General features: G+C 54.4%; 3 protein-coding genes across 3 annotated transcripts; 2 read left to right on the forward strand and 1 right to left on the reverse strand.

Moving 5' to 3' along the window:
* Positions 1-4,190: 4,190 nt before the first annotated feature.
* On the forward strand, positions 4,191-5,935 carry GLRG_08584 (uncharacterized protein; the record flags this gene model as incomplete). Its single annotated transcript, XM_008099484.1, has 3 exons — positions 4,191-4,372; positions 4,437-5,645; positions 5,701-5,935. 3 exons carry the CDS (start codon positions 4,191-4,193, stop codon positions 5,933-5,935), a joined length of 1,626 nt encoding a protein of 541 aa, XP_008097675.1.
* Positions 5,936-7,048: 1,113 nt separating this feature from the next.
* Positions 7,049-8,877, forward strand: GLRG_08585 (uncharacterized protein; the record flags this gene model as incomplete). The annotated part of the gene is made up of 4 exons (XM_008099485.1): positions 7,049-7,216; positions 7,277-7,514; positions 7,573-7,914; positions 7,985-8,877. The coding sequence occupies 4 exons, from the start codon at positions 7,049-7,051 to the stop codon at positions 8,875-8,877; spliced, it is 1,641 nt and encodes a 546-aa protein (XP_008097676.1).
* A 540-nt stretch (positions 8,878-9,417) lies between these two features.
* On the reverse strand, positions 9,418-12,281 carry GLRG_08586 (uncharacterized protein; the record flags this gene model as incomplete). The annotated part of the gene is made up of 4 exons (XM_008099486.1): positions 9,418-10,115; positions 10,172-11,246; positions 11,298-12,017; positions 12,084-12,281. The coding sequence occupies 4 exons, from the start codon at positions 12,279-12,281 to the stop codon at positions 9,418-9,420; spliced, it is 2,691 nt and encodes an 896-aa protein (XP_008097677.1).
* Between the last annotated feature and the right edge of the window lie 1,933 nt (positions 12,282-14,214).

The following is a 14,214-nucleotide window of genomic DNA, read 5'->3' on the forward strand; positions in this document are numbered from 1 at the left end:
ACATTGTCTGATGACCGCTTCTCAAGTCACTTGACACTTTCTCATGCATATATTTCTTACTAATTACTTTTTCTTTTGTTATCGGTAGTAATATATATTTATATATATTAGTCAAGGTGGCTAGAGGTAGCTGAATAGTGGTTGAATGACAAGACTTGCATATTCCAAGAACAAACCGCTTCAAATAGCTTGATGTATGCAATTTTTCCGTGTATCTGGCCCATTCAGACGTTTTTCGTTTGTAGAGTTCCCCTACCTTGTTTTGCTCGTCTGTATATCCCCCTTGGATTTTCCCCCGAAATCTGACGCAACATATTCTCTCCCATTCTGGCACAACTGGGAGGCAAACGAAGCAGCAATTGCTACACTCGCAGAAACCACATTTGCTCACTCGCTACGTTCCGAGAGCCAATCACCAACGCTCATTCCCGCTCTCATTTCCATAGCTCGTCCCTCCTTACACCTCTCACCACGTTTCCGTAGACGGACAACCTTGGCACGTGGCAAAATCCACTTCATACTTGGCGGCACCTGCGTCTTCCGAGTCCTACCCAGTTTCGCGGGCGATTCTCTATCCTAGCCAACGGGGCCGAAGGCCAAGGGTGCCAAGAAGTGTGGGCAGAAGGGAAGGGGGTCGGGGAAGACGAAAAGGTGTGAACATTCGGATTGGCAATACCGAGGTGCAGACGGTAGCTGACGGAATAGGTAGACCGGATTATCTCATAAGCGGTTCAGTTGATAAATGGGAGAGGGCCTGATGCGAAAAGGAGGAAATGCCGGTAGAGGGCGAAGAGCTACAAACACATCGTCTAGGAGATACTTGCTTATATCCAGAATGAAGCATATTTTTGCTACGATAACGATGATGGCGACGGGGTAGTGAATGACTGCATCTTGGATGGCTAGGAGGCTTCGACAGTTAGCTGTCATATACCGTAAATGCAAACCCCCTGGAGATCGATTGGCCGGATCCTTCCAATGAGGTTCAAGAAGCCAAAACCCGGAGGCGACATAAGACGCAGTGAGCTCTCACGTTTCTCCTTGGGTAACCCTGAACTGGAGGCTGTCGACCCTACAACAATGATCGCCACCATCACGATTAGCGACATACTGAATTTCACCTAATATCCTGAGGTTTCGATCATCCAGTGGAAGGTTGGCAAGAGGAGATTTGGTGCCCCGATGACATATTTGAAACTCGACGGAATAGAAGAATTACACGACTACCTCGACACGGCATGGCCAGCGACTTACCACTGAATGCTTCCAAATGCTCGCTCACGCTTCTGCATGTGTCTTCTACCGTAGTGATCTCAAGAACTCTGCATCTGTTCAACCTATCTTGGCGCGGATGATGGGAGGGACAATAGCGTGACTGTCTTCGGCTACACGGCAGACTTGACAATATCACAGATATGATGTCTGTCTCACCGATTCCGTGAGTTCTTTCTACCTTATGGCTACTGAATATGATGCCTCCACAAATGCTCGATGCTTACTGTACGCCATTTCGACCACCAACAACATAAAGAGAGAGAGCGCCCCAGGATGCCTTCCTTGACTAGCATCCTGAGTTGTTTCGAGGGCGGGACGCAGGGTAGGAGGCAAGCGTGATAGGTGTGCATCCGAGCCCCATGTTGCCGGTGACCGGCCATGTGACAGACCCGACAAGTCAGAGATGCTATGTGATTAAGGCAGCGTTATAGGGCATGACGGGACGGGTTGGGTACATAGGGTCCAAGGGCTCGGGTCCGGAAGCAGAGAGCAGCATACGAGGAGGGAGGGAGTGGGATGCGGCATTGCATGATGTTGATCGCGGCTGAACCAGCGCGGTATTGGCGCCGCTGTCTGTGCCCCAGACGCAGTCGAATTTTTCCGTCAAATGAACGAGATTCGGCGCTCAACGCCAAGCCCATTGGCGTGCTGCCATAAAGTCTAGGGGGGTTGATGGAGAGGGTGGTTAAAGAGATTTGGGGGCCCCGTTTTGGCTATCCTAGTCATCAAAGTCACTGGCAAGGAGTTCACCTGATTCTCGGACCTGGACGAGTAGAAGGGCCAGAAGTCCATTGAGAATAAAAGTATAGATCGAGTTGTTTGTCTTGTTGGAGGAGGCAAACAGATGAAGTCAGCCAGCCAGCCAGCCGACCAGGAACCATATGGGCAAGCAAAGGACAAAGTCTCACTTCACCATCTTAAGAGCAACAAAGTTGGCATTAATCCAGCCACGCCCGCAGCCTCCCTGGCTGGCCTCCCTGTCTCTCGGTTGGTTTGGTTAATGGTTCATCCGTTTCTGGTTCGTCTCCACGCGGGTCCTCCCACCCCCTCCCATCCCCTCATTTCACAGCCATGCACACCCCCCCCGCGATCCCCAAATATTTCTCCATCCTAACTAACCATCCCCGTTCCTCTCACCCGCCTGCGCCTTTTCTCCGCAGAATCCACTGGCTAAGATGGGATAAGATGGGAAAGCATGGCATGGACCGACGAAGGTGACGGTGCTACTGGGATCAGAGCAGGAATCGGAGAGACCTGAAGATGCGTGTGGGATAGCCAAAGCCGATTGGATTCAACTGACGGGTCGTTGGGCATTGGTTCAACTTACTGCACGTACATCTGCCGCTCTGCATATCGTATCACGTTCGCCTCTCAAAAAAGTTCCCCGGCGACTCAAATGCAACGTGGGAAGAGACTAGACTCATTCCAGCGAACTAAATCCACCTCCCCCGTCTTCAACCGGCTCCCTGACCATACAACCCCCCATGCTCATGCTACTTTGCCGTTTTGCCTCGTTAACTCTCGTCTGGCGGGTTTTTGCCTCCGCCAGCAGCCTAAACTCTCTAACTGGGCGACAAAGCTGCATCTAACAGCGAATCACACTCCACTTTCCGGACAACCGATTGCCCAGATCTTCCATGTTTGGTCCACTCATCGTAGCCTGGGGCGTCCGGGGATGGAGAACGGGTCTCTCTCTGGGGTCTGTGAGAGTCGACTCTGTTGCTGCGACTGTTATTGAATAGTCTCAGGCTTCTCTGCCACACACACACACACACACACGAGGTTTGAATCTCACGGATCCGTTGGACGTTGGAGGCAACCATATCACATCTGGCCTTCCCTCCAACTCGGTCCAGTCTCGTGGTTTCCGCCGGCATTTGTGCCTTTGTACTATAGACGCGGTGAACATTCACGGCCACAATAGAATTTGCAGACACCAAGACAGTCGCCAAGTGGTTAAGCCCGGTTCAGTTTCCAGCATGCTCGTCGAGATCGGCCCGGCAAAGCTCTACACCCTTGGCTCACAACCGACCATGCCTTCTGCACCTCGCCGAGGTGTCATCCGGCTACCTTGGCTCAAAATGTCCAGTCCATGGGAGCCCAGGCATGTATGGCATGGATGGCATGGGTGCTTGTCATACTTGTCGTTGCATTCTCTCGGGCTACCTCGACAACCACCACCGCACCGCCCATCCAGTACCATGCCCCCCCCACCCCCAAGCTTTGCCGGAAGTCTCCAATGAGAAGCCTCGATTAGTTGAAGGCGAAACCGAACAGGCACACCCACCGCCGTCGTCCTCCAGCCCCCCTCTGAGTGGTGGAAAATCCCATGGAAGATTTGCCCTCCGTCTTGGTATCGCTGAGGCTCGATCTCCTGGGGGTCCAGAGACAGAGGAGCGGATGGTCGGGCCAGGGTCAGACACGACTAGGGCCAAAGCTTCCCGGGCAGAGAAGCATGCAGAGTCGCAAGCTTCCCCGCATGTACATACTCCTCACACACCAACGAACCCCCGGGGGGGGGGGGGGACACTTTCCTACGGCAACCTTTCTACATTGGGTGGTGGTAGATTGGTGATTACCCTAGCCGTGAGGGGTTCCCGGCTCTTACAACTGGGGAAGAGGAGCATTTCTTGTCAGCAAGGAAAGATAACCACCAGCCTGGGTTACCGATATATCAGGGCAGCTATCCCATGCTCTCTTGTCGAGTCTTTGCTTCTCTCCGTCTCTTCGTCCTTACATCTTAAGCCCACAGGCACCCCTTTCAAACTCTCCAACTGATTCGCTTTGGCTTGAGACTCGACCACGAACGGGTGCCGCGTGTCGCATTGGCCAACATTCTCTCACTTCCGTCTCACTTGCGATAGCAGCACCAACCTGCCAACGCCTGGCCTGCTGCAGAGAAACAACCGCCCAGCATGACGGTCATGCAAAGCATTCTGAAAAAGATTGTCCACAATGACGCCATGGACTCGGACCCCCCCGAGATCTACGGTTGGAGAGTCTTCACCCTCGCCGCCTCCGCCTGCTTCGGTGCCATGTCCTTCGGCTGGGACAGTTCCGTCATCGGCGGTGTTGTTGTGATGGAGCCTTTCAAGAAGTAGGCCGCATCCCACATGAACCTGTCTCCTCTAGGATCCGGTGGACTGACCTTTCCTTCTTAGTGATTACGGTCTCCAAGATGCCGACTCGGTCGAGACCGCCAACTTGACTGGTAACATCGTCTCTACCCTCCAGGCGGGTTGCTTCGTCGGCGCCCTCATCGCCTCCCCTTTGACCGACAAATTTGGCCGCAAGTGGTGCCTCATCGGCATCGCCGCCGTCATCCTCGTCGGTGTCATCCTCCAAGCTGTCTCTTCCGGAAGAATCGCTGCCATCTTCGTCGGCCGCTTCATCGCCGGTCTCGGTGTCGGTGCTGCCTCTAGTATCAACCCCCTCTACGTCTCCGAAAACGCGCCCCGTGCCATCCGTGGTCTCTTGACTGGTCTCTACCAACTATTCATTGTAACGGGTGGTATGATTGCCTTCTGGATCAACTACGCCTCTGACCTCCACTTCTCTGGCAAGATGAAGTACGTCTTCCCCCTCGCCATCCAGGGCCTTCCCAGTCTCCTGCTTCTGCTCTGCATGCTCTGCTGCAACGAGTCGCCTAGATGGATGGCCCGCCAGGACAAGTGGGAGGAGTCCAAGAGGATCCTCGCCATCCTTCGCAACCTGCCCGAGAACCACCCCTACCTCGAGGACGAATTCCAGGAGATCGTCGACCAGATCCACCACGAGAGACAACTGATGGGTGACGCCACCTTCATGAAGATGCAGAAGGAGATGTGGACCGTCAAGGGCAACCGCAACCGTGCTCTCATCTCCATCTTCCTCATGATCTGCCAGCAGATGACGGGGACCAACGCCATCAACACCTATGCTCCGACCATCTTCAAGAACCTCGGCATCCAGGGTCGCTCCACAGGTCTCTTCAGCACCGGTATCTACGGCATCGTCAAGGTGCTTGCTTGCATCTGCTTCCTGCTCTTCATGGCTGACTCTCTCGGCCGCCGTCGTTCGCTTCTATGGACCTCCATTGCGCAGGGCTGCTGCATGCTCTACATTGGACTCTACGTCCGCATCTCCCCGCCTGTCGACGGCCAGCCCGTTCCCGCTGCTGGATACATGGCTTTGGTTTCCATCTTCTTGTTCGCGGCCTTCTTCCAGTTTGGTTGGGGTCCAGCTTGCTGGATCTACGCGTCTGAGATCCCGACCGCCCGTCTTCGATCGCTCAACGTCGCCCTTGCCGCTGCTACTCAATGGCTCTTCAACCTCATCGTCGCCCGTACCGTCCCCAACATGTTGGCCACCGTAGGTGCCCATGGCTATGGGTAAGTCTTGTCACCCCGAGGCTCTCAGTGAATCAACGTGCTAACCCGTCCACAGAACCTACCTTATCTTCGGAAGCTTCTGTTTCTCAATGTTTGTCTTCGTCTGGTTCTTCGTTCCCGAGACCAAGGGTGTTTCTCTGGAGCACATGGACGCCCTCTTCGGCGCCACCGAGTACGATCCGGACAAGAGGCTAGCTACGGACAACGCCAGCGATACTAAATCGCCTGCCGAGATGCAGGTCGAGTCCACCAACCCCGCCCATGCCCACGTCCGCAAGGAGGGTGCTTAAAAGAGTCAGAGGGTTTACGAACAGATTTGTTTATACGACTATACATAATGTCTATGGTTGAGAGCTGTAAGCGGTTGTGCAATTAGATGAAGTTTAGAGCGAGGCCGAGCTGCTAGCTGAGAAGATGCGGCCTCCATGGAGTTGTTGGCTTTTGATACCTATCTTTTGAGCCTCGTGTCACGCACAGGGCATGACGGCATTCCAACCCAATATTGAACCTGAACTGTTGGTCTTACTGGCATCTACCTTTCAAAGACATGAGTTCCTGTTGACACCTTCGCCTTTGAATGTCGTCTCGGTTGGGTAATGAGTGACTTGCCGAAAGCTAAAACGCACGTGTGTATTATCAACAACGGGTTGAATTTCTGATCGCACAGGAGTCTTGGCACGACAAAACAACAAACTCGGATCAGGGCGAGAGAACGATCCATAGTATCTCGGTCAAGGTTATATGATATGTCAAAGAGACGACAAGATGTTATTACCTGGTACCGTTCTTGTGAAGCTTGCAAAACACACGGAAAAAGTGCCAGGAAGGAAATCACCATCAGGGCTAAAAAAGCTTGAGCATTTTCCTTGGCAAGTCTAGCACAGCGACATCTGTGGCGCGCGATTCGATCCTCTCAGCCGCTTTTGCCAAACTCCGATGGCGTCCAGCCCCTCTTTCAATGCTGGGAGGGAAGGGCGCAAATTCCGTTGGCACTAAACCAGTTCCTGTCGAAATCCGAAGGCTCACGCTGTTCTATTAGATGCCACATTCAGCCACGAATTCCTCCCCATCAAGCCTATGGGGTTGTAGTTTCTCGTGGCCCCCCCGAATCGCAACGACCTCCGCCGTCTCGGCTCATCAAACGACACACTGGAATCCCGGACAATCGAGAACGTGTAGCATTCAACCTTAGTTTTAGGTCCAGATTGGCGTCTCGCAACTATGACTAGCATATTCTCCAGCCCGTCGGGACAAGGCCGTCAAGATATCTCTGAAATGATGGCAAAGATACAGCACCCCCTTTGGGAAATGGTTGGTACAACACGCTTATAAGTATCGACTCTCTCCCTTTTCTGTCTGTCACATCTCGAATACCAGCGTGAGTTGCACACATCAGTTGCCAAATGAGGTCTTTCATCCCACTTGTAGCCCTTCAAGGGCTCTTCGCTCTCTCAGCAGAGGCCCAGAACCCTCACCACGTCGTGGACCCGGCACTCTTCCCCGGCATCACTCCAAGCACTGACCTCGTCTGGCATGACTGCTACACAGTCTTCAAGTGCGCTCGGTTGACCGTAAGTTCCTTTAGTCATTGTATCTGTCCGCCTGATGACAATCCTCTGACACCGGCCCAGGTCCACGCCAAAGCCGCCGACCCCCGGAAACCCAAGAAAGTCGAAGGAAACTGCGGTCAACCAACCGTCGACCTCGCCGTCGTCAAGCTCCCCTATGTTCCCGTTGCCGGCGGTCCCGCGCACCAGGGTGCCGTCCACATATCCCTCGGTGGCTGGAGCTCGTCGTCTACCAACTTCCTCGTCCGCTTCGGCGAAGACTACGCTCCGCTTTTCGCAGGTTACGATCTCCTCGCCATCGGTGCGTTCCCATATTCACCCACGCATTTCTTCCCGCCGAGACTAACATGCAGCATCAGACTACCGCGGCTGGGGCTGGTCGACCCCGGCCTTCCGCTGCTTCGCCTCCGAGGACGAGCGCAAGCAGTTCGCGCTCTCCGAACCACAGCTCCTTGGTGCCGATGACGCCGCTTACGCCGCGAGGGAGAAGCGGGCGGAGGAGCTTGCGAAGAAGTGCAAGAAGAACGGAGAGGATGTCGGGAGGTTCATGGGCACGTACTCCAATGCTATGGACCACTACACCATCATGAGGGCTGAGAACCGCACCAAGATGGGGTTCTGGGGCATCTCGTCGGGAGCGCATCTTGGCCAGACTATCGCACAGGTGTACCCCGAGGTTGTCGACAAGTTTCTCTTTGACAGTGAGTGCCCTTTCTATGCCCTCCATATCGTGTTTGGACCACGGTCTTTGGCTCACACCAAGCCTCGCAGGTCCTGCCCCATCCTCACTCGCATATACCGTCACGACGGCTCAGCCCTCTCAGGTCAAAGACGCAGAGCGCGGCCTCGAGGCCTTTTTCTACACATGTCTCAAAGCACCAGCAGGGAACTGTTCCTTCGTAGGACCCTCCACGACGACAGCCCAGCTCCGAGGCCGCTACAACGCCCTGAAGGCCAAACTGAAAACCAGCGCCCTGGCAGTTAACGGCACGGGTAAGAAGTTCGACTGGTCGGCCCTCCACACATTCCTTACTATAGCCCTCCACGTTCCCGGCTGGTTTCCCGTGCTGGGCGGCGTCTTGTCCGAGATCGAAGCCGGCGGGGCGGGTGCCTGGATCGGGTACGTCGCGACAAACGTCCTCAATCAGCCCCCTGCGCCGCTACCCCTTCTCACCGAAGATGCCCCCTTCGAAGGGATCCTCGCAGGCGTCTGTAACGACGAGAGGCAGCACCTGAAAGGCAGCAAGGACGACTTCAAGACATACTTCAAATCCATGACCGAGGCGGCGCCCAGCGTGGCGGCCATCTTCTCCGAGTGGCGCCTTGTATGCTCCAAGTGGAAGATCGACCCGGTCAACGTGCTTGATGACAAAGGTAGCGCGTTCCGTGGCCCCGTCAAGACGCAGGGCAAGTTCGTGGTGGTCAACGGCGTCGGCGACCCGGCGAGCAGCGTCGAGGGGGCCAAGGGCGTCGCGGCGCGGTTCTCGCCGAGTGTGCTCGTCAAGACCCTTGCTGCGGGGCATACGAGCTTCACGGCGACCAGCGACTGTCTCTTTGGAGTGTTTTATACGTTTTTTGTGCTGGGGCAGATGCCGGCCGAGGGGACGACGTGCGGTAACTTGTTTTCTCCGCCGTTTGGCGTCCAGCTGCCTTCTGGGTTTTAGGTTGTACGTGTCTGCTTTGTCGTTTTTCCCGAGGGTTGTATTCTTCCAAGTATACCTTTCCATGCCTGGCAGAATATGCCGTCCTTCTGCTAGAGGCAACGTAGAGAACCATGATCAGAAACACTGAAAAGCAGAATTATACCAGAAAGTCCAATGTGTTTGGATAACGCGAAGAAGATGGAGTGAGGCCACAGGGGGGAATGAGTATCAAAGGTGAAGAAAGCATGCCGCGTAAAGCTCGTATTACGGCCAGGTATATTATCCAAGAAGTCTGATGCCCAAGTATGCCCCCAAAACGCCAGAACCTTGGCCATTGCATGGCTCATCCCAAGAAAGTCAGGCTGCCCCCTGTCGACCCATCGACTTCCAGTACCCAGGCCAAGAATCTTTTCCGCTGCTCCTGAGTCTCAGCATACACGAAACATTTGTGGTTGCAACCCCCGTTTGAACGCCTATTGTTGTTCTATAACAGAACAAGAATAATGAAAACAAGGAATAATAAAAACTTGAGGGGTATGCGCAAGACTGACAAAGATACAGTTACTGGCTACCAGGCACTGCTGCAGAGTCAAAAATGATGAGGGGCCACTGGCCGACGGGGGCTGATACAGTAGTCATGTCGGCCACAGTCGTCATCTCCGTCACTGCGCCAGGGTCTCGAGCTGCGCCACCCAAGGTCAGCAGGGCATTGGCGCTGTATCTGTCCTGACTGTCGGCCATGGCTGCTGTCCAGTCATGCCAGGTGTTCCCTTGTGATGCCGATTGTCTCCAAAGAAGCTCGGCCGCCGCCGCAGAGCTAGCAGGGTCCGCAACGTGTTGGGTGGCTTGAGATGCGAATGCGATCAAGGGGTTGGTCTCGGCCGAGTTGTCGTCCGCCACGCTCGTTGATTGTCCTGTAGGCGTGTATGAATAACCATTGTTTGCTTCGAAGCCAGCCGTCGATGATACGCTGCTATTATTGGCTGGTTGCTCGGCGTAGGCCAAGGACGGGTAGGGAGTTGTTCCGTTTTGGGCCACAGAATCCGAATAGAAGGCCTTGGCAGCCGTCTCGGCGGCACTGGCAGCCAGCGTTTGCGTTGTCGGCGGTTGTGATGTGAGTTGGAAAGGTGATGATTCTGCCGGGTCAGGCTTGATCATAGGAGGGATCGATGGATCCTTTTGCTTTTGGTCGTGCTCGATCCAAGTGATGGTCCTCTCAATGATGACGTTTATTTCGTTACTGATTCGAGAACCAGTCCCTAAGTAAAGAGGTTTAGCGCCCTGGTCGTTCCACGGCCATATTGATGTTTCTTACCTAATAGCGAAGCCGTCGCGTTGATGATCTCCATCCAGTCCTTCATCTCATCGCGAAGGATGGCGATCTGACTGGGAGTTGCCTCGAACCTCCGCTCCCAGTGGGCAACCAAGGTGGTGAAGATGGCAGCACCATAGACGGCCATCTGATACCATGTCGTGTCCAGGCACTTCAACTTGAGCAGGCTTTTGACGACATTCAACATATGCGCGGCGGTTTCCTCGCAAATGCGGGCGTTCTCGAGAAGCATCTTGCGGTCGCTAGTCATGGCCACAGACGGGTGACGCAGGCAGAGACGGAATTCGAGGGCGTACATCTGGATAAATAAAGCATACATCCGGCCTTCGTGCTCCGTCTGGCCAGGGCTGATCTGCAGAGATTCAGGCAGGCTATCCTTCCACAGCTGCAGCTGTTCCTCGAGGGAGTTGACCACGTCAACGTAGTTCTTCGGATCGCGTCTCACGCTGTATATGTTGGAGTACATCTCCATGAAAAGAGGCAAAATCCTGAATCCAGCCAGTCCCACGTGGTACGTACAGGGTGTTTTGACGGACGGGTCTACACCATCTGGCGTAAGGGCCTCGTCGGGGACCGGTTCTGGAAAATCGACGTCGTACTCCTCGACCGTGATGGGCATTGGCTTCCCAAGACGCCCGTTCAGAGTGACATAGACAAGGAGGATGGTCCACCATGTGCGCTTCCGGATCTCGTTGTCCAAATTTGTCGTCTCGCCCGGTCCCTTCATGGCACGGTGCATGTTCAAGTCGATGGCGCGGTGGAAGGCAAAGTTAACCATCATAGAGCCGCACCCTGGCTTAGGGAAGCTACGGCTATGTGCGCAAATCAGGGCCATGGCCTGGACGGCCGCTACGGATTGTGAGGTGGCCAAGTCGAACATCTTGCTTAAAGACCAGTGGTAGTGCTTGTTGGATAGTTCGTTAAGCTGTGAACGCGTCTCTTGCTGTTCCCAATTCCGCACACCGTACTGGAAGTAGATTGTAGCGAAGACCATGTGCACCATGACCTGGTCAGGAATGCTCGGCTCGAAGCCAGGTTCATCGTACATGCGAGTCAACTAGAGCAAATGTTAGGGCCTGTCAATACATCGGGGGATTGGCGCACTCACTATGTTCATGAAAGTAGGCTTATGGAGAACGGGGAGAAAGGGCCATATCATGAGGAAGTACCATTCCGAGTAGGTGAAGGCGTCGCTTCTCGAAGGGAGCTCAATGTTAAGGGGAGGATTAATGTTCATGCATGACTGGAGGAACGACTGGAAAGATTTGTTGTACAGAGGTTGCGAGACTTTGGTATCGGGCACAGGCTCGTCCATGTCGGGAGCGTCAAATGATGTAACGTCGAATGTTGTTCCGAGGATGGAGAGCTGGGTACCCTTAATGGAGCTGAGAGGGGCGGTATCGGCGGAGCCAACGCCGAGGTGGTTGTGAATGGGACGCGACTCAAGGGTCGAGCGTGGGAACGACCGACTGCTGGCGGGCTTGTAGCTGTAATTCCTGACCCAGACGGAGCCGATCTTGGTCCAAGCATCCTTCTCGGCAGGGTCTTGGATGGGGTTGCCCATGTGATCGTAGGTGACGCCAGGAGGCGGGTAGTTTGTGCCGTAGGGGGACCAATTGTAAGGCTTGACCTCGATGCCATTGTTCTCGAGGAGCTTCTCGAGTTCGCGGATATGGCTCATCATGTCCGTCTTCTCCCTTTCGAGCTCCTGAAGGTAGCCTCTTCGTTCGGTTCGGCCGGTGACGCGATCGGTGACGAAGCATTCGAGATTCTGATTGATGCAGTGGGAGCATCCTTCGGGTAGGGCATCGCATCGTATCTTCCTGACCTATACAGCACGGCGATCAGCATGACAGCAATTGGAGGCGGAGAAGCTCTCTCCACATGGACGCACCTTGCATCTGTCGCAGGCCTGTCCGGTCCTCGTGTAGGACGACAGGCGAGTCTTGACGACGGATGAGAAATCTTCCGGGGCACCTTTCTCGAGGCGCGGCAGCTTCACCTTGGCGCCAGCTGGGGGAGCGGAGTCGCCATCGGAAGTGGCAGCAGGATCGCCAGCTTCCGCCGGTCGCTTTGGTGGGCGAACCGGCATGGTCTCTCTTCTCCCTCCTCTTTCTCTCTCTCTCTCTCTCCCTCCCTCCTTTTCCTAAGTCAATGACAGATGATGTCGAGAATCGATATGGCGAAAAGGTCGCAATGGACAGGAGAGGAGTTAGGAAGAAGGAAAAGAAAAACCCAAAAATAGAGTTCAGGTGCAGAACAGCAGTGAAAGATGTCTCGCGACGGGGTTCACCGTGGACGTGGTTGATTTATGAATGTTGCCGCGTTTTGAGAAGAGAGACGGGGGGGGGAGCTTTGCGCTGCCGGGTCCCTGTCGTTTTTGGTGGTTACTTGCCTGCTCGCTTGGATTACGATGAAAATTTAGGGTGACAAGGGGGGTGGTAAGGGCAGCGCAAGGGTTGATGGATAATGGACAAGGGAAGAAGAAATGGGAAAGGAGCCGATACAGAGGACGGGACACAACGCGCGCAGGTTCTAGGGGGGGGGGGGGGGGTCCTGGAGACGGTTACGCTGTCTACGGCGCCTGCTGGCTCTACTGGGCCGAAGGAAGAAGTGAACAAGCGAATGAATGAGTGAGTGATGATGAGCCTCTCTCTCTCTCTCTCTCTCCCGAACCAACAGGTTGATCGCAAGCGCAGCCAAGTGGGTTTTCCAGCCTGTCGGGATGCGGGAGAGCGGGTTCAGTTCCAGCTCCAGATCCAGCGCCTTGCTGAACCCTTTTACCTACCCTTTCCTTTCTCCCCCCTCCGCCTCGAAGCTGGTTCAGAAGCCAAAGGAAGATACCCCCATCTCACAGCATACCAAGCGGAAAACGAAACTGGATCAGATCGCATTAGAAGCCCCCTCAAGATGGAGGCGTCAATGTTGGATGTGTAGGTGTTGGATGGCGTCGCGCGGCGTCCGCCTCCCAATGAATGCTGAATGAAGAAAGAAGGGGTGCAGCATTCCCAAGCTTCTAGCGGCAGCCCCTTCAGGACAGTTAGTCTAGGTACTAGGTATGAACTAGTTTAGGTTGAGGCGATAAGGCTTGGGCGATCTGATCTGTCTCTGCTCTTCGGCTACGGGTACACCCTTGCTTTGCCCTCGAGAGAAACCTTGTCTTACAAAAGGGGCACTGGCTTTACCTCCCTAGCCTAGCAATGCACTGTAGACATCCTTTGTCCTCTTTGTCGAGCGCAAGGATGGCTGGAAGATTAACAAGCCTGCGTTTGCAGTCAGTCGCAATGGAAACGTTCCTTGGCATTGTTAGGTAGTAGGTATTAAACTAGGTAGGTGGTAGGTAGGTAGGTGGTATTACTCTTACCCATACCTACATGAATGCCGGATCCGAAGTTTCGGCCTACCCCGAGCATAGCCGAAGAGTCAAGTAGCGGCAGGCAGCCTTACTCGCCCCCTCCACCTCCGCCGCTGAACAGTGAATGGCGGAGAATAAGCAAAGGAATGTAGGCCCAGTGCAGTAAACTGCCTCGGGTGCTTTCTGCGGTGCTCAGCCAGCGCCAACTGTAATGCTCATTACACGTGTTCAAGAACTCGTTCCGCCCATCTGACTCGTCTTGTCCGTTCATGATGTCCATAAACGTGTGCCGTCAGCAACAAGCGTACTGACTGGGCCAGCCGAGTGTGCGATCCACTTGTAGAGACGCGTGAAGAGCAACGTTTTGGTGTGCCAATAGCTCGCGAATCCAATATCCACAAAGCATCGGGGGGTACAGCCTTGACTTACACCTAACTACCTACCTACCTACGTGCCTACCTACTTAGATAGGCAACTAACTAGGTAACTACCTGAGGTACCTAGGCTATTAGGTCGGCAGGTGACAATGCGGCAGATTACGGCATTGACGCTGCCCACTAGTGGGGCCATTCGCTACATCTGACGTGGTCGTGGTCAGAGAACCCCGCCATGCCCCCTCCATGACCGATAATAATTGTCGTACATCGAACATTGTTATACACAACACTAC

Source organism: Colletotrichum graminicola, assembly GCF_000149035.1.
Source record: "Colletotrichum graminicola M1.001 genomic scaffold supercont1.42, whole genome shotgun sequence".
Taxonomy (NCBI): Eukaryota; Fungi; Ascomycota; class Sordariomycetes; order Glomerellales; family Glomerellaceae; genus Colletotrichum; species Colletotrichum graminicola.